This window comes from Homarus americanus, unplaced genomic scaffold, assembly GCF_018991925.1.
Source record: "Homarus americanus isolate GMGI-L3 unplaced genomic scaffold, GMGI_Hamer_2.0 scaffold32929, whole genome shotgun sequence".
NCBI lineage: Eukaryota > Metazoa > Arthropoda > Malacostraca > Decapoda > Nephropidae > Homarus > Homarus americanus.
The window spans coordinates 19,258,106-19,282,343 of record NW_024737097.1 but is presented as its reverse complement, the minus strand read 5'-3'; the positions used below and the strand labels follow the sequence as shown (position 1 = coordinate 19,282,343).

At 41.2% G+C, this 24,238-nt stretch overlaps 1 protein-coding gene across 2 annotated transcripts in view; it reads right to left on the bottom strand.

Annotated features, from left to right (window-relative positions):
* LOC121873278 (unconventional myosin-X-like) overlaps nt 1-24,238 on the bottom strand; it is a 160,299-nt gene that overhangs the window by 103,653 nt on the left and 32,408 nt on the right. For both annotated transcript variants that reach the window (XM_042376726.1, XM_042376727.1), the window contains exon 2: nt 21,510-21,616. In XM_042376726.1, the coding sequence (XP_042232660.1) occupies nt 21,510-21,616 (107 nt within the window). The remainder of the gene's footprint in view (nt 1-21,509; nt 21,617-24,238) is intronic.

Here is a 24,238-nt window from a genome sequence, read left to right as displayed (position 1 = left end):
CACCCCTCACCCACACTCCTACGCTCCTCATCACACCCTCACCCACACCCCTCACCAACCCTCCTCACCACACCCCTCACCAACCCTCCTCACCATACTCCTCAACACACCCCTCACCACGCTCCTCAACACACCCCTCACCAACCCTCCTCACCACACTCCTCACTACGCTCCTCACCAACCCTCCATTCATGTTGGTAATAATACACAATTCTTCCTTTACGTTATCTTATCAACAAACTTACAAACGACATAAAAGCAAAAAAATAAATAAAAAATAAAAAATAAATACCAGACTTAAGCCAGCGTTCCTTACCACTTCATCATGGACCTCAACTTAACGATCTAGTGGAGCCAAAGTTATTAATTCTTATGGCCAGTTAAACCCAAGTTACCTTAATGAACTCTCACGTGTAGTTTAGTCTCACACCTGGCGTTTACCTGGTGGTGTGTGGGAGTAGACATTTGAATTTGAATTTTGTCGAGGAAAGCAACTAGTTTATCCTGTGAGCGGCAGTGAAAAGGGATTGAGGTTGGTTAGGATATTGTGGTGGTGAGTGTTACAGAGTATTTCCAGTACATTGTTAGTTTAGTTCAGCACATAGATGTTTCCTTAGCTACGAGGTGCGATATGTGGCTACAGCTTTAGTATATCAGCCATCTTACCATCACATAAAGTGCGTCCCTAAAAGGTTCTATTTTTGCACGGTCTAAGCTAAGATGTAGTGACAGGTAGCGGTGTGGTAGCAGACAGCTGGTGGTGGTAGTGGTGGTAGCAGACAGCTGGTGGTGGTGGTGTGGTAGGAGACAGCTGGTGGTGGTGGCGTGTTAGCAGACAGCTGGTGGTGGTGGTGTGGAAAGCAGACAGCTGGTGGTGGTGGTGTGGTAGCAGACAGCTGGTGGTGGTGGTGTGGTAGCAGACAGCTGGTAGTGGTAGTGGTGGTAGCAGTCAGCTGGTGGTGGTGGGTGACGCCATTGTCCAGCTGACTCACTCGTGATTCCTATTGTCTCACATACCACCATTACTCTCTCTCTCTCTCCTATCCTCCTCTCCCCCTCCTCTCTCTCTCTCTCTCTCTCCCCATCTCCTCCTCCTCTCTCTCTCTCTCTCTCTCCTCCATCTCCTCCTCCTCTCTCTCTCTCCTCCCCTATCTCCTCCTCTCTCTCTCTATCCTCCCTATCTCCCCCTCCTCTCTCTCTCTCTCCTCCCCATCTCCCCCTCCTCTCTCTCTCTCTCTCTCCTCCCATATCTCCTCCTCCTCTCTCTCTCTCTCTCCTCCCTATCTCCTCCTCCTCTCTCTCTCAGTCTTTTACATAATTGCACACTCAGCAGTAAGTCACGACCACCTCAACTTAGGTTATGGTGTTAATGGCGCTCATCTCCGTCTGCATCTTTACCTCACCTACAGGAAGCTAACACAAGAGATACACTAACCTAGCCTAACCACTCCAGCAAGATTCTATAATAACAACAAACTCTGTCAGTAAATAATATCAGTATTGACTATAAGTGACTGTCTTAACCCCTGTGTGTGTGTGTGTGTGTGTGTGTGTGTGTGTGTGTGTGTGTGTGTGTAATAATACAAATAATAATAATAATAATAATAATAATAATTAACGGTTTATTGGAAGAGTATGGTAGAAGGAAGGCTGAAAATATACAGTGACCTAATTGGAAAATGGGTCTCTTGATTTACAAATAATATACAAGTGACATAAGTGATACAAATATGATATATAATAACTAGGTGGGGAGAAGCTCAAACTACAGAGCATTTCAACATAGTGACAGTGCAAAAAGTAGGATTTACTGGGAGTGAATACACTGGTTTATTACAAGTTATTGATAATTTTTGCAATGGTTGGGACTGGGCTGTTCTAATAGCGATCAGTTCGTGCTCGTATGGGCTGGATGCGGTTGTGGAGTCGAACAGCAATTCTCGGGCGAGCTTCTCACCAAATTTGCAGAAGAGGTCGTGGTGATGGTCAGTGAGAGACGAGAGAGTCAGCTTCTTGATATGTGGAGTAGGAAGGGGAGAGAGTAATCTTGCATGCCCTCTTTTGCACTTTTTCTAGGTGTTTACGTTGTGTGGCATTTAGGGAGGAAGACCAGGTAGGGGAGGCTTAGGTGAGCTTGGGAAGTGTGTGTGTGTGTGTGTGTGTGTGTGTGTGTGTGTGTGTGTGTGTGGTGTAATATTATGTTCAACCTTTTTTAAATTTCTAATAAATCATGGTTTTTCTTTTCTAATTCCAATTAAAATCTGGGTTTAATTCAAGTTCTTGATGCTACTATTAAAAAAAAAGGTTGTTTTATTCACTATGTCATTCTACTTCCAATTAAAATATTGTGAGTTATTTTAGCAAGGGAGGAGTGGGTGGCAGAAGGACCTTGGGACTCAGAAGGGACCACAGTACCACACTTGACCACACCTCAACCACACCTCTGTCCTGCCCCGGCTCAACACCTCCTCAGTGACCCACTATTAAATTTTGGCCTATCTACACCAGCACCAACATTACTGTACACACACAACTGACTCACCACCCTGGGCATCATAATAATAATAATAATAATAATAATAATAATAATAATAATAATAATAACAACAAAAATAATATAATGCTAATAATAATAATAATAGCAATAATAATATAATAAAAACAATAATAATAATAATAATAATAATAATAATAATAATAATAATAATATTTATAATAATAATAATAATAAAAATAAATAACAATAAAAAATAACAACAAAAAAATGGCAACTTCTGGTCAAATTTGCAACTAACAGCAAGATAATTTTATCATTTAAACCTTGTTGCAAGATGATAATAAATGCCAAGTTTAGTACAGATCCGCAAACCCGTTCTTGAGTTATTTTAGGGACAGACACACACACACACACTCAGACAGACAGATAGATAAACAGACAGACACACACTCAGACAGGCAGACAGGACCGAAAACAATATCCTGCCCAATAGTTGTGGGAGGGACGAGGGGTGATGGTAGTAGTGGTGGTGGTAGTAGTAGTAGTAGTAGTAGTTGTGATGGTGGTAATAACCCAATGAGATACACACACACACACAGTCTGGGAATAACATCTTGCCCAGATGGTGACGACCCAACACTCATACTCTCATTAACTCTTACTAAATATTCCTGTACTAAAGAGGTTAAGTCATCGTCCACAAGGGGTTAAGTCATCGTCCACAAGGGGTTAAGTTAGCGTCCACAAGGGGTTAAGTCATCGTCCATAAGGGGTTAAGTCATCGTCCACAAGGGGTTAAGTTAGCGTCCACATGTTGCTCATCGTACACAAGGGGTTGGGTTAGCGTCCACAAGGGTTGGTTACCGTACACAAGGGGTTAAGTCATCGTCCACAAGTTAAGTCATCGTACACAAGTGTTGTTAGCGTCCAAGCAAGTTAAGTCATCGTACACAAGGGGTTAAGTCATCGTACACAAGGGGTTAAATCATCGCACACAAGGGGTTAAGTCATCGTACACAAGGGGTTAAGTCATCGTACACAAGGGGTTAAATCATCGTACACAAGGAGTTAAAGTCACTATCCACACTACACTACAAAATACACAAAACAAAAATTAAATATACAAATAAAAATGAACAATAGTCATAGAAATACATAAATACATACATAAAAGCAACACTAGTATACATTGTCAACACACTGAGTCATACATACACTAACAGAGGGAGTGGTGGGTGGGTGGGTGGGTAGGGGGGGGAGGAAGGAGACAGGGTGGGGGTAAGGGGGTAGGGGGGGAAGGAGAGGCCAGTACCCACAACATCCGGGATAGCCTCACCGTGTGTATAAAATTAGAGAGAATTGTGATTATTGATATTGACGAACCGTGGAAATATGTATATAATAATGTCCGAGATGTTTAGTTAAGTCTCTCTTTTATTATCTCTTTGTCTCTGTCTCTTTACGTTTGTTTGTTTGTTTGTTTTGTCTATTCGATTTTTTGTCTTTCTTTGGTATTTTTTTTCCATCGGTCAATTTTATGTGCCTTTTATTATCTGCTCTCAAGTTGTTTGTCTAGCTTTATGTATTTTTTTTTCTGCCTAAGCGTCGTTCTCACAGACGGACAACATAAAGCCAAACTAGAAAATACATCACTGGTAAATTTTCCTGACCCTCCATATGGCAACACCGCCCATCACACTATACTTATTTCATTCAGAATACATATTTCAGTTACAGACAGAGGTAGAGTTACAGCTACACACGTTACATGTGGCTTACAGAAGACCATTACACTACCCAGGAACACAGTACGAATTGATGTGGACGGGGCTGGGGTTCTTATAAATCACTACAGTATAATTTTCGTGGCCTTTAGTGATGAAGTGTGGCCTAGGCTTACCACGCCTTACCTTACCTTACCTTAACTGACCTCAACTCACCTTACCTTACCTATCCTTACCTGACCTCACCTTAAATCACATCACCTCACCTTACTTTACCCACCACATGAAGGTGTTTACTAAATGGTATTCATATTGTGCCGAGTTAATACCGTGTGTGTGTGCTCACCTGTCAACTCAGTGGTCCATGGTTCGATCCCCGGGCAGGGTGAAACTAATGGGCAAGTTTCATAACGCCATTTGCCTCTCTCACTACCCAGCAGTAATTGGGTTCGTGGGTGTGGTTGTGTTGGCGACGGCTTCTACACCTTAGAGTTAATAAAACAAAATTCACGTCCAGGTGGCTCTAGAACCAGTCAGCCCCGAGCACGAGAGACAACCCTTATACATGTGTTGTGATATAATATGTTCTATCAAGGCCGAGGCGCCTAAGTCACTGTGGCCCAAACATCACCACCAACACCAAGCTCAGGGGGAGGGAACACCAACATTCTGTACTAATGTGTGATAATGTGGACCTGGTGAGCCTTGTGTTGCGCTTAGGTTAATGAAGCTGGGTGGGGATTTACACAAGACTAAAGTAAAAAAATAAATACAAAATCGAATAAGATAATTTTACTTCTTTTTTTCTTCAGTTGTGAACCAGATATGAAACACTAATTGTACCTTCCGTTATGTTATTATACAGTACTGTACACCACACATGTCCATCCCATCCTCACTACCTTCAAGTTTATCTCAAGCTGTGACCCAAATACACTAAGAACATAAGAATGGAGGAAACTGCAGCGGGCCTATTGGCTCATACTGGGCAGTCCCGTTTACACCCAACCCCTATTGCTCATATAAGCATCCAACCTATGTTTGAAGCTATTCAGCGTATTCGAGTTAATGATGATATTTGGTAACTTGTTCCATTCATTCACTACTGTTTCCGATCCAGTGTTTACCTATTTCACGCCTAAATCTAAATTTGTCTAATTTAAAAACATTGTTACGAGTTCGCTCCTGGTTGGACAGTTTGAGTACCTTTGTAATGTCCTCTTTGTTTAGCCCTGACTTCCACTTATACACCTCTATCAGGTCGCCCCTTGCTCTACTTTCTCTCAAGGGAGTGCAAATTAAGATGCTTTTTAACCTGTCTCTATACTCAAGGTTCCTAATGCCCGGGATTAGTCTTTGTCATTCTCCTCTGAATTCTTTCCAAGGATTCTATATCCATTCTGTAATACGGTGACCAGAACTGAACTGCGTGAATTCAGGTGAGGTCTTATGGGTTAATAAGGTACAGTTTAGGATGACCTCGCTAGTCTTGTAATTAACACTTTTGTATGAACCCAAGTACTTTTATTAGCCTTGTTACGAGCAAAAACACATTGTTTACTTGGCTTAAGGTTCCTACTTATCATTACTCTTAAATCTCTCTCGCAGTCGGATTTCTCTATGGCATCGTTGTTCATCTGGTAACTGGTTTCCCTGTTTACATCTCCTATACTGAGTACTTTACATTTGTCCACGTTGAATTTCATCTGCCATTTTTCAGACCATTCGAAAATTTTTTTTAGATCTTCCTGTAGTTTTGCAGAGTCCTCGTCAGATTTAATAACACGTCCTATTTTAGTGTCATCAGTAAATTTACTTATGTTGCTGACTATGCCGATATCTATGTCGTTTATGTATATAATAAATAATAATGGTCCAAGTACTGAGCCTTGGGGAACTCCACAAGTGAAGTTACTCCAATGGGATTTAATGCCGTTAATGCTAACTCGCTGTTTCCTGTCCTGTAACCACGCCCTAATCTATTTAAGGATATTACCTTTGATGCCATGTGCTTCTACCTTTCTAATTAGTCTTTCGTGGGGGACTCTGTCGAAGGCTTTGCTAAAGTCGAGATATACCACATCATAATTGTGCCCCTCGTCCACCGATTCGAAAACTGATGAAAAGAATGTTAATAGATTAGTTAGACGTGAACGCCTGCTTGTGAAGCCATGTTGGGAATCATTGATCAATTGGTGTTTCTCCAGGTGATTTCCAATAGAGTTTGAAATGATTGCTTCCAGTAATTTGCCTACTATTGATGTTAGACTGATTGAACGGTAGTTAGAGGATAGTGATCTATCCCCCTTCTTGAAAATCGGTATTACATTCGCTATCTTCCAGGATTCTGGTACTACACCTGTTTTTAAGGACACGTTAAACAACTTTGCTAAGGGCATACTAAGCTCTTCCTTACATTCCTTTAATACTCTGGCAAATATCTCATCGGGACCAGGTGACGTATTAGGCTTTAGTTTGTCTATTTGCTTATTAACATCGTTACTAGTCACTACCATCTCGCTTAATTTGTTTTCTTCACTATCTCTGAATAGAGTCGGTGCCTCGGGTATCATGTATAAATTTTCGGTGGTGAAAACTGTTGAAAAATATTTATTCATATTATTGCTCATTTCTCCGTCGTTATCAGTGAGCTCGCCAGTATCTGACTGTATTGGTCCAATCTTTTCTCGTGTTTTAGTTTGATACATTTGATAGAATCCTTTGGGGTTTGTCTTCACCTCCCTTGCTATCTTCACCTCATTATTCCTCTGCTTTCCTTATCTCGGTCTTAACCCTACTGGCCAATACCTTATAATAATCCCGGAGGTAAATTTCGCCACGATTTATCCTTCTACCTATAGCCTTCATTTGGCCAATAATGTTCTTTAAATAATTATTTATCCATTTAGGGTCATTGTTGTCTGATCTGCGTTTTCTGTATGGTATGTTTTGCCTTTGTGTATTAAGTATCTCATTATTTAAATTGTCGTGGAACTCGGCAACCTCAGATCTCGTTATCAGTTCGGTTTCAAGGTTGTTTTGGTAGCCAAGCGGTGGACATGATTACAAGAGAGAAGAGAAATTACCTAAGTGAGTTTGTTAGTGGTCTTTCTTATCATACATCCTGTCCCCACTCTGATATGAGCAACAGTTGGTAGACGAGTCTCTCATAACTTGCAGAAACAACAAAGAGATAGAACATTATTCATAAATAACTAATATGCTGATAATCACACATAAGAAAAAGGACAACACGAAGTTCCCAGGCGCTTTCGTGTAGTAACTAATATCTTTTAAAATGTTGTATTGAAGTAAGATCTCGGTCATTCAGTCACTGTTGTTGTGGATGTGATGGTGTTAGTTGGTGATATATTTACCCTCCATAAAGGCCACAACACCTTACCCTCGGGTCGGATATATTTCCATTCTTTTAAATACAGAACTGAAATTTGGTAAGGAGGTGCGATTGGCCTAGGGAAGAGGCACTGAAATGGGTGTCTACGGAGCCTCAGGGAGTACGTGAAGCCTCAGGACAGGGGGTACGTGAAACTTCAGAGCGTGCTTGAAGCCGCAGGAGGGTTACATGAGTTCCCAAAATAGGAGTCAAAGATATATTGGATGTCTACAGGATGTGTCATATGAAGATAAAAAAAATGACCGAGATATCTTATTGGAGCTGCACGTGACGCCTTACACCGAGATCAAAGAGGGTACGGCTGACATACAAAGGTTCACACACTGCCAAGGACGTGCACTATCTTGTCCCTCCATCAAGGCGAAGCAGAGCAACTCAACCAGTATCTATCTATCTATCCATCTATCTATCCACGTCACTCACACACACACACACACACACACACACACACACACACACACACACACACACACACACACACACACACACACACACACACACACACACACACACACACACAGTACCTTCCACACTTAAGACCACTATAGTAATGAGCCATTGTCACACGTATTAACTAACAGTCCCAACCCACAATCACTAGACAGATTAATACATTACTGATACATTCCTCTCCAGTCATCAACACTGACACATAACACCTACCATATCAACAAGTATATAAACAAACACACAAATAAATAAATTAATAAATTTCTATATAACTGACGAGGACTCGGAAAAACTACAGGAAGATCTAAACAAATTTTTCGAATGGTCTGAAAAATGGCAGATGAAATTCAACGTGGACAAATGTAAAGTACTCAGTATAGGAGATGTAAACAGGGAAACCAGATACCAGATGAACAACGATGTTATAGATAAATCCGACTGCGCGGAGAGATTTAGGAGTAATGATAAGTAGGAACCTTAAGCCAAGTAAACAATGTGTTTTTGCTCGTAACAAGGCTACTAAAGTACTTGGGCTCATACAAAGGAGTGTTAGTTACAAGACTAGCGAGGTCATGCTAAAACTGTTTCTTGCTCTTGTGAGACCACACCTGGATTACGCAGTTCAGTTCTGGTCACCGTATTACAGAATGGATACAGAATCATTGGAAAGAATTCAGAGGAGAATGACAAGACTAATCCCGGGCATTAGGAACCTTGAGTATAGAGACAGGTTAAAGCATTTTAATTTGCACTCCCTCGAGAGACGTAGAGCGGGGGGCGACCTGATAGAGGTTTATAAGTGGAAGTCAGGGCTAAATAAAGGGGACATTACAAAGGTACTCAAACTATCCAACCAGGAGCGAACTCGTAACAATGGTTTTAAATTAGACAAATTTAGATTTAGGCGTGAAATAGGTAAACACTGGTTTGGAAACAGAGTAGTGGATGAATGGAACAAGTTGCCAAATATTATCATTAACTCGAATACGCTGAATAGCTTCAAACATAGGTTGGATGCTTATATGAGCAATAGGGGTTGGGTGTAAACGGGACTGCCCAGTATGGGCCAACAGGCCCGCTGCAGTTTCCTCCATTCTTATGTTCTTAAATTATTCATAACACCTGACGTCAATTTGTAAACATCGTGAAAAAGGTCAAAATATATAATATAGAGATCACAGGTGTAAAAGTTTTCGTCCAGAAGGTGCACTACTTAATTAAACTTATTAAAATTATAATATATATATATATATATATATATATATATATATATATATATATATATATATATATATATATATATATATATATATAATTACTGGACACAAAAGATTATTATTAATACACAATAAGCTACGATAGTGTTGTTGTGGTGGTGATATAACTTCTCTGTCAACACAAAGTAACACCAAAAAAAAACCACAATGACATTTACCAAACAGCTTGAAAGTGAAGTGACACAAGGGAGTGTTTATATAAAGACACAAATACACTTTCATTAGTGTCCAGTTCCTAAAACAAAAAATATCGTGACTCTTTTGTACGAGACAATATGACATGACGGACGAAGGATTCTGACAACCCTACCGATTCAACAGGAGTCCCGGTGTTCATTTTGAGATTCATCTGACCACTGTGTATAGATACTTGGGGGGGGGGGAGCGTGTACACGAATAAGTACTGTACATGTGTCATTTTATTGGGATACATGACACATGGTATTGGGTAGAAAGGAGAGTATTTTGTGTTAATGCTCTTTCTCTTCTTTCTTCTCTGCCTCCTCATCCTCCTCCTCCTCCTTTGTTTATACTCCTTCTCTTCTTCCTCTTCCTCCGTTTATACTCCTTCTCTTCCTTTTACTCCCCCTCCTCCTCTTCCTCCACCTCCTGTTCCCATCGTCTCCCTCCCCCTCCGTATATACCCCTTCTCTTCCTCTCGCCTCCTCCTTCTCCCTTGCCTCCTCTCCTCCTCCTCCTCTTCCCCCACCTCCTTCTCCTCGTTTAAACAAAATATCTACATTAACCCTCAGTAACACTCAAGAATAAACCATGTTGAAGGTCACTCACATCACCACAGGAAGTTTATACTGTTAATAACATTATCATCAGTAGTTATCATCGGGGGGGTGGGGGGGAGTTTACCACAGTTTGACAATTAACTTCCTCATACACTACAGTTAAGTGAGATTCAGCAGCAGAGAGCCAACACAGTTCTTGACATTGGTGAGTTAAAGCGAGTTAATATTTTAAGAGTGATGGTGACTAGACTGCAGAACTTGGGTGAGTGAATGAGTGGCTCTCTCTCTCTCTCTCTCTCTTCACAGGTGTATAGTAAAGTATAGTGACTGAGTGATGATGGTCATGGCACGTCGGTATCTACCACAACAGTACCTACCACACACACACACACACAAACACACACAACAGCATACCGACACCGAGCCATCCAACCACAACACCAACAACATCAAGCTACAACTCGAAGTTTTAGTACCAATGACCTTGACCTTTGACACGGAAACCCCAGGTAGTGTAAAGTAGCTACCTGGATGATATTACGTGATGGACACTATAATTACGACTCAGGTGGGATTTTTTTGACAGACAGAGACAGGCAGACAGGCAGAAACAGACAGACGGACGGACAGGCAGACAGAAAAATTGATACAGACAGACGGACGGACAGGCAGACAGAAAGATGGATAGACAGACAAACATACAGGCAGACAGATACAGACATACAGACGGATACAGACAGACACAGATAGACAGAAACCAACGCCATTATACGATCAGCAATATAAAACATCGTAAGTTTATGTATTTATCAGGTATACACTGTAGAGGTCAGAACGTACTGTACACCTGACTGAATCAAACAAACAAAGAATCAATCGAACAAACACTGGATAACCCAAAAAACAAACACTGGATAACCCAAACAAACACTGGATAACTCAAATATACAAACACTGGATAACTCAAATATACAAACACTAGATCAATCATACAAACACTGGATAACTCAGCAAACAAACACTGGATAACTCAAACAAACACTGGATAACTAAAACAAACACTGGATCACTCAGTAAACAAACACTGGATCACTCAGTAAACAAACACTGGATCACTCAGTAAACAAACACTGGATCACTCAAACAAGCAAACAAGGGAAAATATTGTTGACACTTAAATTACGTACAGTGACATTTCTATTTAACGTATTACATGGAGAGGAAAGTCCGTTATATAGAGGATCTGTCCGTTAGATGTGAACCCCTCCCCCCATTTAACGAGTTATATAGGGGAAAATCCGTTATATGGAGAGTCCGTTATACGAAGAAAGAAGTCCGTTATATGGAGGTTTTACTGAGTAGCTTATTATCTACAGAGAGGAAGTGAGTCCATTCATACCCAGGCGAGAGGTCAAGCAATGTGAATGAGTCGACACTTAGGAATGTTGATATGTAATATTTAATGGCAGGAGTGGGAGGAGAGGAAGAGGAGGAGAAGGAGAGAGAGGAGGAGGAGGAGGAGGAGGAGGAGGAACAACAGGAGAACAACAAAAATAAGAAGAAGAAGAAGAAGAAGAATGAGGAGGAAGAATAGATGAAGACGAAAAACAAGACGAAAAACAAGACAATAAAGAAAAGGAGGAGGAACAGACGAAGAAGAACAATAACAAGACGAAAAACAAGACGAAGAAGACAATGAAGAAGAGGAGGAGGAACAGCAGAAGAAGAACAAGAAGTAGAACAAGATGAAGAAGACAGTGCAGAAGAGGAGAAGGAACAGAAGAAGAACAACAACAAGACGAAGAGGAGGAGAAACAGAAGAACAAGACCAAGAAGAAGAAGAACAACAAGAACAAGAAGGAGGAGGAGACAGCAGGAGGGGGAGGAGGAGGAGCGGCATCATGAGTCTTGACGTCCAGAAGAAACAGAGCGGACAAGCGGGTGGGGTAATGACGTCACACCAGGCCCGAGGTATATATATAAAGGGAAGTAAACCACAATCTCTGCACCTACCCACTCACTCACACACCCACTCACCCACTCACTCACTCACACACTCACCCACTCACATACTCAATCAAGCACTCAATCACACACTCATTCACCCACCCACCCACCCACCCACTCACTCACTCTCCACCCACTCACCACACCCACTACCACCACCACACACGCACTCACTATGATTTCGGCACTTATAATGAACCGGTCACCTGAAGAATTTCTACCCCGGCTTATTTCACCTAAAGATTAACCACCCTAACACTATGCGGGGTTAGTTAGGTTACGGTAGGTTAGGTTAGGTTAGGTTAGGTCAGGTCAGGTCAGGTCAGGTCAAGTTAGGTTAGGTTAGGTCAGGGCAAATTATGTTAGGTTAGTTTTAGTACATAAATTTTACTCAAGTATATTATTATTATTATTATATTACTCGAAATATAAAAAATATATATTCCATAAGTTAATGTGTGTGTGTGTGTGTGTGTGTGTGTGTGTGTGTGTGTGTGTGTTCATGAAGGCTTGACAGGGATGATGACAATAAAATGATGATCTGACTACATTTATAAAACAACATCCCAACAATGTCATCATCATCATCCCATCATTATTATTATCCCAGGACCACTAACATCCCATATTATCATCATCCCAGCACCATCATCATCCCATCATTATCATCAACCCAGCACCATCATCATCATCCCATCATTATCATCATCCCAGCACCATCATCATCCCATCATTATCATCATCCCAGCACCATCATCATCAACCCATCATTATCATCATCTCAGACCACTAACATCCCATCATTATCATCATCCCAGCACCATCATCATCATCCCATCATCATCATCATCCCAGCACCATCATCATCATCCCATCATTATCATCATCTCAGCACCATCATCATCATCCCATCATATATTATCCCAGCACCATCATCATCCCATCATTATCATCATCCAGCACCATCATCATCATCCCATCATTATCATCATCCCAGCACCATCATCATCCCATCATCATCAACCCAGCACCATCATCATCATCCCATCATTATCATCATCCCACACCATCATCATCCCATCATTATCATCTCACACCATCATCATCATCCATCATATACATCCATCATCATCCCATCATTATCATCATCCCAGCACCATCATCATCATCCCATCATCATCATCATATCATCATCCCATCATTATCATCATCCCATCATTATCATCATCCATCATCATCATCCCATCATTATCATCATCCATCATCATCATCCCATCATTATCATCATCCATCATTATCATCATCCATCATCATCATCATCCCATCATTATCATCATCCATCATCATCATCTCATCATCATCATCCATCATCATCATCATCCCATCATTATCATCATCCCAACATCATCCACAACAATTTTATCAACAAGAAATATAGAATCAACACAGGGAGAGATGGTTCACAACAACAACACAACCACCCAGCTGGTGTTTCAACAGCTGGTGGATTATAACACAATGTGTGGGTGTGTGTGTGTGTGTGTGTGTGTGTGTGTGTGTGTGTGTGTGTGTGTGTGTGTGTGTGTGTGTGTGTGTGTGGGACTCTAGTCTGAACTTGCGTAAAACAAAATTACTCCTACGTGCTAACAAATCTCTCTCTCTCTTAATCTTCCTATCTCTTTATCTCTATCTGATATTTTCTTTATTTATTCGTCTCTCTCTCTCTCTCACGCACTGCTTCTAAGAATATTATCCGTCGCCCAAGGTTTGAGAAGGCGTAGGTAGTATTACAGAGGGCGTGGGTAGTATCTAAGTGGGTAGTATTAAAGTGGGTAGTATTAAAAGGCGTGGGTAGTATTACAGAAGGCGTAGGTAGTATTACAGAAGGCGTGGGTAGTATTAAAAAGGCGTAGGTAGTATTACAGAAGGCGTGGGTAGTATTAAAAGGCGTGGGTAGTATTAAAAGGCGTGGGGTAGTATTACAGAAGGCGTAGGTAGTATTACAGGGTAGGGTATTACAGAGGGCGTGTAGTATTACAGAAGTGGGGTATTAAAAGGCGTAGGTAGTATTAAAAAGGCGTGGGTAGTATTACAGAAGGCGTGGGTAGTATTGGCTTGGGTAGTATTACAGAAGGCGTGGTAGTATTACAGAAGGCGTGGGTAGTATTAAAAGGTGGGTAGTTACAGAAGGCGTGGGTAGTATTACAGAAGGCGTGTAGTATTACAGAAGGCGTGGGTAGTATAACAGAAGGCGTGGGTAGTATAACAGAAGGCGTGGGTAGTATAACAGAAGGCGTGGGTAGTATTATAGGCGTGGGTAGTATTACAGAAGGCGTGGGGTATTATATAGGCGTGGGTAGCATTACAGAAAGCGTGTGGGTAGTATTATAGGCGTGGGGTAGTATTACAGAAGGCGTGGGTAGTATTATAGGTGGTAGTATTATAGGGTGGGTAGTATTACAGAAGACGTGGGTATTATAGGCGGGCATTACAGAAGGCGGGTAATATTATAGGCGTGGGTAGTATTACAGAAGGCGTGGGTAGTATTACAGAAGGCGTGGGTAATATTATAGGCGGGTAGTATTACAGAAGGCGGGTAATATTATAGGCGTGGGTAGCATTACAGAAGGCGTGGGTAGTATTACAGAAGGCGTGAGTAGTATTATAGGCGTGGGTAGTATTACAGAAGGCGTGGAAAAAATTACAGAAGGGTGGGCACATTACAGGTGGGTATTACAGCAGGCGTGGGCAATATCAGAAAATTGAAGGGAGGGAGGGAGGGAGGTAGAGTGGAGGGAAAGAGGTAGAGGGGGTGGGGAGAGAGGTAGAGGGAGGGAAAGAGGTAGAGGTGGGGTGGGAGAGAGGGTAGAGGGGAGGGAAAGAGGTAGAGGGAGGGAAAGAGGTAGAGGAGGGAAAGAGGTAGAGGAGGGAAAGAGGTAGAGTGGGAGGAAAGAGGTAGGAGGGAGGGAAAGAGGTAGAGTGGGAGGGAAAGAGGTAGAGGGGAGGGAAAGAGGTAGAGGGAGGGAGGGAGGTAGAGTGGAGGGAGGAGGTAGAGTGGGAGGGAGGAGGTAGAGTGGGAGGGAAAGAGGTAGAGGATGGGAGAGAGGTAGTAGGAGGGAAAGAGGTAGAGTGGCAGGGAGAGGGGGAGGGAGGGAGGGAGGAGGTAGAGGCAGGTTAAAGGTGATAGACATCGAGTGAGGTAATGCTGCGCTTCTCTCTCTCTACCTACCTACCTATCTATTTATCTATCTATCTCTCCTCTATCCATTCCTTTCTCTTGTCGTTTATCTTTCCCTCTCTTTGTTCCCTTTGCTACACACTTCCATTCTCTCTCTCACTGTAATTATTATTGGTAACTATTAAGATCAGTATCACCGTCCCTGTCCATCATCGTGGTGGCGGCTGTATCAAGCAGTTGTTTAAAGACACAAAAAGAAACCAACTAAACCTAACCTAACCCAACCTAACCCAACATAATCTAACAAACATACCAACTAAACCTAACCTAACCTAACCTAACATATTCTGTCAAACATACCAACCGAACCTTACTTAACTAAAACATTCTAAGACCGTTATTTTGAGGATAGGATAAGATAGGATAGGTTGGGTTGAGTTGGGTTGCTGGGTTGGGTTGCTGGGTTGAGTTGGGTTGGGTTGGGTAACAATGTAAGTCAGGTTACGTCTCTTGGTTCATTTTAAATCAGGACACTCAAAAGTTCAGGACAGATACATAACAGTTGTTAGTGAGTAGAACATCTCTCTGTGGCCGTCTGTATGAGACACATTCTAACGGACTTAAAATAGAACGTGATTATTGTCTATTACTGTACCTTATTATTAGTCTATTACATTTATTATTATTTAGACGCTATATTCCTTATTTATTTTATATAATTAATAAATTCACATTATTTTACCAAAGTAGTAGAATACAAGCACTTAACAACAGCGATTTACTACAACAATATCTGTCCCTGGCTGATAAAGCGATCAATCGTTGACTTGATAATGTCATTACTGCGCTTCAACAACTAAGGTCTTTAAAAAGCGTAATAAGGTCAGTAATTACGTTAGTCCATCAACTATTAAAAATATAACTCACTTTAATGAGTAAATTAAGTGTTTACTGGTATTAGGGTGTTCAGTGTTGCTTCTACATAAGTTTACACTGACATTTTGGTGAACGAAATTGTTTAACGTGAACCTTTTGTGGGGTTATTTTTCACATACAGCGATAAACGTACACATACATACATATATAACACAAATACACATAATATACACACACGTACATACGCATCAGTGAATAAAGGTTTAATATTCACAAATGATTTTTTTCTCGAATTTGTTAATATTTTAAATCCTTTGTGAACCTTACAGAGCCATACATCAGCTAGGCTTTGATGGTGCAAGTTAGTAGTTTATTTATGAACACAAACAAAACCGAGTAACTAATCTAACATAATCTAGGTAAACTTCCTCAAAAAATAAAATAATAACCAAATACTCTAACGAAACAACTAACATACAGTACTACCGTTAAACTAGGTAGGCGTGGTTCACTTGGCTGGTGTCGTCTGCCATCCACCAAGCAACGCGGCCCACCAATACCACCCACTCATGTCGCCTCTATTATTTTCACTAAAGGTCAAACACTCAAATAACAACAAGAGAGAACTTTTAAAACATGAAAATTAATACAATATTCATAGAAATTTTCAGTCAAATATTTCCATTAACTCCGAGTCCCTTTAAAAAAAATGTGGCTCCTTCCCGCCAGCCAGATGTTCAAAGCTCCCCCAGTAGGCCTATAACACGAACAGCGTTACGTCACCGGGGTTATTGATTTTGTTTAAGAATCGCATTGCGTGATATTCCCTGCTGTTCGTAATCTTACAGCAAAAAATAAAAAAGAGCTTATAATGTGAATTTGTTCAATTGTACACCGATAACAATCATATTACGATGTTTTTTTATCTTCATAGGTAAAGCATATTTAGTAGCTAAAGGCTCTCTTACGAACATAACAAACAGAATGAAAGAAAGAGCGAAACAAGACAAGGGGAATAGATGAGAAAGATTAAAAAAAAACAAGGACAAACACTGGAACAGACGAGGAACACAAAAATTTGGCGCGAAACAGACACGATGGCGCCAGGGGAAAAAGGAGGAGAGGAGAGAGAGAGAGAGAGAGAGAGAGAGAGAGAGAGAGAGAGAGAGAGAGAGCATCTGACGGGCAAGATGGGCGTAACTCCCACGGTGATGGAGGAGTATTAGGGACGTATGAGACAGTGGGTGTGGCTATGGGACGCCACAACAGTGTCAGCTGATAGCACAAAACCCATACACTGCCTCCCATTCACCATTACGGACCAGGCAAAAATGAATGGGGTGGTGGAGGGTCTTTGAGTGTCCTGGTTTAGGGGGTCTTGAGTGTCCTGGTTTAGGGTCCTGAGTGTCCTGGTTTAGGGAGGGTCTTGCGTGTCCTGGTTTAAGGGGTCTAAGTGTCCTGGTTTAAGGGGTCTTGAGTGTCTGGTTTAGGGGTCCGAGTGTCCTGGTTTAGGGGAGGGTTGCGTGTCCTGGTTTAGGGGTCTTAAGTGTCCTGGTTTAAGGGGTCTTGAGTGTCCTGGTTTAAGGGGTTGAGTGTCCTGGTTTAGGGGTCCTGAGTGTCCTGGTTTAGGGGAGGGTCTGCGTGTCCTGGTTTAAGGGGTCTTAAGTGTCCTGGTTTAAGGGGTCTGAGGTCCTGGTTTAAGGGGGTCTTGAGTGTCCTGGTTTAAGGGGGTCTTGAGTGTCCTGGTTTAAAGTGAGGAAAAGGAACCGAGATGATAGCTTAGTATATTTACACTGATGACGGCGCTTATTAAGAACGGTAGCTGATAGGTGCACACAAGTACTGTATACATATAGATACGCACACACAAAGGTACACGCACACACATTCACATACTGTTTACCGCACTCAATCCACCCCCAACCCCAACTTAAAAACATACAAGCACCCAATTCACACACACACACACACACACACAACCACCACCCAAACGTACAGACTAAAATATATACACACACACACAGATACACATATACACACGAATACATCCAGGTGCATAAAAAATTACCCTTTACAATAAATAATATATGAGAGAGAGAGAGGGGAAATCAATACATCTCTCTCACACTCGCTCTCATTCACCACCCAATTCTAACCAGCAGGTGGTCACGTGTCCTGTCTCTCTCACTCTCCCAATCTGCCTCTCCTCCCACCCACTCTTTCTCTCGACCCACTCTTACTCTCTTCCTGCCTCTTCCCATCAACTCTCACTCCTTGCTCAACCGTCCTACCCACCCTCACTTTCCTTCTCACCAACTCTTCCTCTCACTTCCAGCTATACTCTCACCCACTCTTGCTTTCCATCCAATTACTCGTCCACTCTTTCTGTCTCTCCCTCCCTCCCTCCCACATTCTCCCTCCCTCTACCTTCATCTTCCTACCATAACCATCTATTTAATTGGTGTGTTCCATTATGGTGTTCCGTCATACCAAACAGCTTCACACAGCTTTACATAGAACACAGTTTTACATACAACACAGCATCACACAACACAGCATCACACAGCTTTACACATCACACAGCGCCTCCCTGGGTGTCTCACTGCCAGCTCCGTCCACAATCTAGCACCATCTGGGCAGCTCCTCAGCCACTATCATCCATCCTCCTCTCTTTCCAAGTTTCTTTTCACTGTATATCTAAACATCTTTTTAATGATCTCCTTCTCTTCCTCTCCTTCACCTCCTCCTTCTCCTTGGCAGCCTCTCCTCCATTCGTTGGACCTGTGCTGCCCACCTCCACCCACTACCAGCTGGCCCCTCAACACAACACTTCCTGAGCCTGCACGCACACCGCTGCTTCCTGCACGTCCATCCCTCTCTCTCTCTCTCATCTACTACGTCCACTAACTCTACCTAATATTTTTTTCACTACCACTAACAGGGCAATAGGTCTGACTGGGGCAGGCAGGGGAGGCAGTAACCATGGGTGGAGCAGGCAGGGGAGGCAGCAGTCATGACTGAGGCAGGCAGGGGAGGCAGTAGCCATGGCTGGAGCAGGCAGGGGAGGCAGTAACCATGGCTGGGACAAGCAGCGCCTCTATCATTCACTCACCTCCCGCGCCACACATCTCACATAAAAGGTTCACAGGTGGCCGCCCACTCAATGTTGCAGGTGTGGGTGAGCGTCCAACACAACCTGTGACCTCTGTGTCCTCATCTACCCTCACACTACTCCTTCACACCTAACCTTTCAATATTCATAAAACTCTCACTCACCCCCTTTAATAGAGAACACGTTGATGTAAAAATCCCATAAGAATTTTATCTTTGTTAATAACTTTGAAATTCTGGAAAATAAATTAATCATCAATAGTTATCATATACTGAGTGTCTGGTAGTGTAGGCCACCACCTTGATCACTGTAAGAGGTAAAGAAAACGACACAATTCTCCAAATGAAGTTTACGTAAAGGATATATCCCTATAATAACACTAACCCCTTGATAACTTGACCCCCTGAGTACGACATATTAACCGCTTGAGCAAAATAATTTAATCCCTTGAGTACGAAATATTAACCCCCTGAGTACAATAAACTAACCCCTGACTACGTTCTCAGGGGGTTAAGTCATCGTACTCAAGGGTTTAAATTATCGTACTCGGGGGTTGATGTCGTATTCGAGGGGTTAAGTCATCGTACTCATGAGGTTAATAACAGAATAATTCTTGAACTTAGAGACTAAAATTATGTACGTACTACATACTAATACTATGAACATTGACACTCCTTATTAAGACATGTGGCGAAACTAGGTGGAAATAAACCAATACAAACCAGTAAGTTGTAGTCTGGAGGAATGAGGCTTGTTGACGTAAGCTTCCCTAAGCATCTATGACAAAATAATATGTATGATATTTTGTGTTGACGTCCAGTGAGTGTACGTAACGTGACAAAGGCGACGCGGACGGCAAAGTGAGTAGGCTTTTCCTCCTCCAACAATAAAAATAATAACTGCCTTCCACACTGTAAGTCTTCACTATGCTTTACTGTTTATATGTCCTATTATTATTATTATTATTATTATAAAATTTAATACCATCGCACAATTAACTTTAGTACCATATATTGTGCCCATGTTGGTATATTTCATGATATATATTTCAGGTTTGGTCACACAATACCAGAACAATATACATCCTCATTCTAAATTTTTTTTCTTATATTCACATCTCATGTATACAAGTTATGATCATTATAATGGTGCGTGTTTATTTTTATGGGAAGTAGTAAAATATAGCGATCTCTCTCCCGTATCGATTATTGTTCTTATCTTTCTTTTCTTCCTTATCTGTAATTCGTATCTCAAAGTAAACAAGAAGATTTATTTTATCTAAAGTATTAAAAATGACATCCAATAATAATCCGCCGCCTCACTCCGCTGGGTGTAGCTGTATGTATCAAGAGTCAACGCCCGAGTGAGTGACGGTTAACACTCCTCTGCGCGTAAGATGTAAACAAACTGTGTTATTGAAGGAAGAAATTGTGAGATATATATACTGTGAGTGAGAATGATGGTGGTGATGACATTCATGACAGCTGGTGGTGGTGATGGTGCAAGACAAGTATCTCTGAGGTGATTTTGTCCGAACCTTTTTGACAGTTCCATTTATAACCAGACACTTTATAATTGCTCTTTCGTCACTTACGAAATAATTTATCAGCTACTCGTTTAATCACAATAAAATTTATTTAATGTGGAAAGTTTGAGGCTGGCTAAAAAAAATTATGACAAGACCTCAGTATATGATGATAATGAAACTAGCAAACTCCATCTCATTAAAAAGTTACCAACACTCAATTACTGAGCTATGTTGATGCTCTTTTGTTTACAAGTTTACATCATCCAGCAATTTCATTATTTCTCAGGCAGTTTTTAACACTAATGATATATAGTGATTCTTGTAATATGAGACACTCTTAAACTGTATTCTGTATTTATATTATTACTTACTGCAGTTTCTGTAATATCGTGTCATATGTTATAGGTCTTTTAATCTGTAACTTTTGTAATGTCTACTGTATTATTGTACACGATTAATTTACACGCATTATAACCTTTATAATGAAAACAACTGGCCATATTTTTTTCTATAATGAGAAGAGTTGCTCACACATTCTGTACATTTTCTAATACACAAATATTATTACCACAATTAGTACACAGACCAGAATTACTTACAGTTTTAACTATGATAATAACTTACCTCTTCCTTAGTGAAAAAAAGATTGTTAAATGCATATTGAAGCGCGCACACACACACACACACACACACACAAAAGGATACATAGATGCGGTCGTGTAGGTATCTGACGCGCAGGTTGTGGTTGATGGAGTTCTCGTCGATGTCGGACAATATCGTCATGTCCGGTACCCCATCCTCCGCCCGGCTCCCTGCAACAAGTTAAAATACAATTAGGAATTTATTTATTGGTTTTATTGGTTTTGTTTTTTGTGGGGGGATGACCTGAAGAATCTCCAACCCAGTTTATATCACCAAAAGATTAAGCCACCCTAACCTAACCTAATCTTATCTCCTCAAATAATGTTAGGTTAGGGGGTGACTTAACCTTGTGAAATAAGCTGGGGTGGAGATTCTTCAGTTGATCCAGAATATATTTGTTGTTTGTTTTTCTTTTTGCACAATAAATTTTTACACACACAAAATAAAAGTCCGAAAATAAAAAAAAAATCGTAAAAAATATAAAATAAAGGATGGAAAAGAGCGAGTGAGGAAGATTTTTTAAACCAGAATCTTCCGACATTTTACAGGTGAGTGCCACGTTAATGTCTCCCTCATCTCACAGTAACAGAAGGTTAAGTGTGTGCGTCAGTGAGTCACAATGATTCATGGTGTGGTGTGTCCATGGTGTAGTGTCAATGGTATGGTGTGTCCTTGGCGTGGTGTGCCAATGGTGCGGTGTGCCAATGGTGTGGTGTGCCAATAGTGCGATGTATCCATGGTGTGGTGTGCCAATGGTGTGATGTATCAATAGTGCGTGCCAATGGTGGTGTATCAATAGTGCGATGTGTCCATGGTGTGGTGTGCCAATGGTGTGGTGTGCCAATGGTGTGGTGTGCCAATGGTGTGGTGTATCAATGATGTGGTGTGTCAATGGTGTGGTGTGTTAATGTGTGGTGTCAATGGTGTGGTGTGCCAATGGTGTGGTGTGCCAATGGTGGGTGCCAATAGTGCTATGTGTCCATGGTGTGGTGTGTCCAGTATCATCCACAGGAATGATCGCACGGGAGGAAATGTCATAAAGCCACATCATAAATTTCGTAATGTAAGATGGCGGGTGACTGGACAAACTCAGCGACCATCACTAAGTATAACTTGATGTGAAGGTGTTGACAAGATTGAGGGCATCACCTGAAGATTAACCACCCTAATACTAACCTAACCTAACACTAACCTCAACTCATATAACCTCACCTAACCACACGCTAACCTAACCTAACCAAACCAAACATAACCTAACCTAACACTAACCTAACCTAATGCTAAACAAACCTAACACTATTCACTAACATAACCTAACCTGACAGAACCAAACCTAGCATAACCTCATCTAACCAAACGCTAACCTAACACTAACCTAATCCTAACCAAACTTAACCTAATCTCATCCCCTCAACTAGTGTTAGGGTCGTTAATCTTTAGGTAAAATAAGCTAAAGGGGAGGGGAGAGGGAGAATTTTCAGGTGACCCAATTGCTTCACCAAACTCGAGTCTATGATGATGAAAATATAACACATTTAGACACCCCCTCTCCTTCCTGTCTCACACTCAAATAATTAATAACAAATACAAAATAAATAAATAATAATGGTCCATTTACACATATACATGCTTGATAATAATCTTTTTACTAACACTAGGAAAGTAAGTTGATATTTTATTGTTTGCTTATGTAAAGTCACCACAAGATATCGTTGTTGTTGTAAAGTCATCATCACAAGATATCGTTGGTGTGTAAAGTCATGACGAATCGTTGGTGTGTTGTCATCATAACAAGATATCGTTGGTGTGTAAAGTCACCACAAGATATCGTTGGTGTGTGTCATCATCACAAGATATCGTTGGTGTGTAAAGTCACCACAAGATATCGTTGGTGTGTAAAGTCATCATCACAAGATATCGTTGGTGTGTAAGTCATCATCACAAGATATCGTTGGTGTAAAGTCACCACAAGATATCGTTGTTGTTGTAAAGTCATCATCACAAGATATCGTTGGTGTGTAAAGTCACCACAAGATATCGTTGGTGTGTAAAGTTACCACAAGATATCGTTGGAGTGTAAAGTCACCACAAGATATCGTTGGAGTGTAAAGTCACCACAAGATATCGTTGGTGTGTAAAGTCACCACAAGATATCGTTGGTGTGTAAAGTCACCACAAGATATCGTTGGTGTGTAAAGTTGCCACAAGATATCGTTGGAGTGTAAAGTCACCACAAGATATCGTTGGAGTGTAAAGTCACCACAAGATATCGTTGGTGTGTAAAGTCACTACAAGATATCGTTGGTGTGTAAAGTCACCACAAGATATCGTTGGTGTGTAAAGTCACCACAAGATATCGTTGTTGTTGTAAAGTCATCATCACAAGATATCGTTGGTGTGTAAAGTCACCACAAGATATCGTTGGTGTGTAAAGTCACCACAAGATATCGTTGTTGTAAAGTCATCATCACAAGATATCGTTGGTGTGTAAAGTCACCACAAGATATCATTGGTGTGTAAAGTCACCACAAGATATTGTTGGTGTGTAAAGTCACCACAAGATATCGTTGGTGTGTAAAGTCACCACAAGTAGGTATTAGGCAGCTATCAAACAGGAAGGTACTATCGCCTGGGAAGATATTGGAAGCATAATGTGTTGTCTAATGGTAGACCCTGCTGCCATATGGCATCACGAAAATTGTGACCAAGTCCCAGGTTACTGATCTGACTTTCTGCCTCATTTACACTGACAACACAACATACATATATTGTTTCTCACTATTGATAATGTT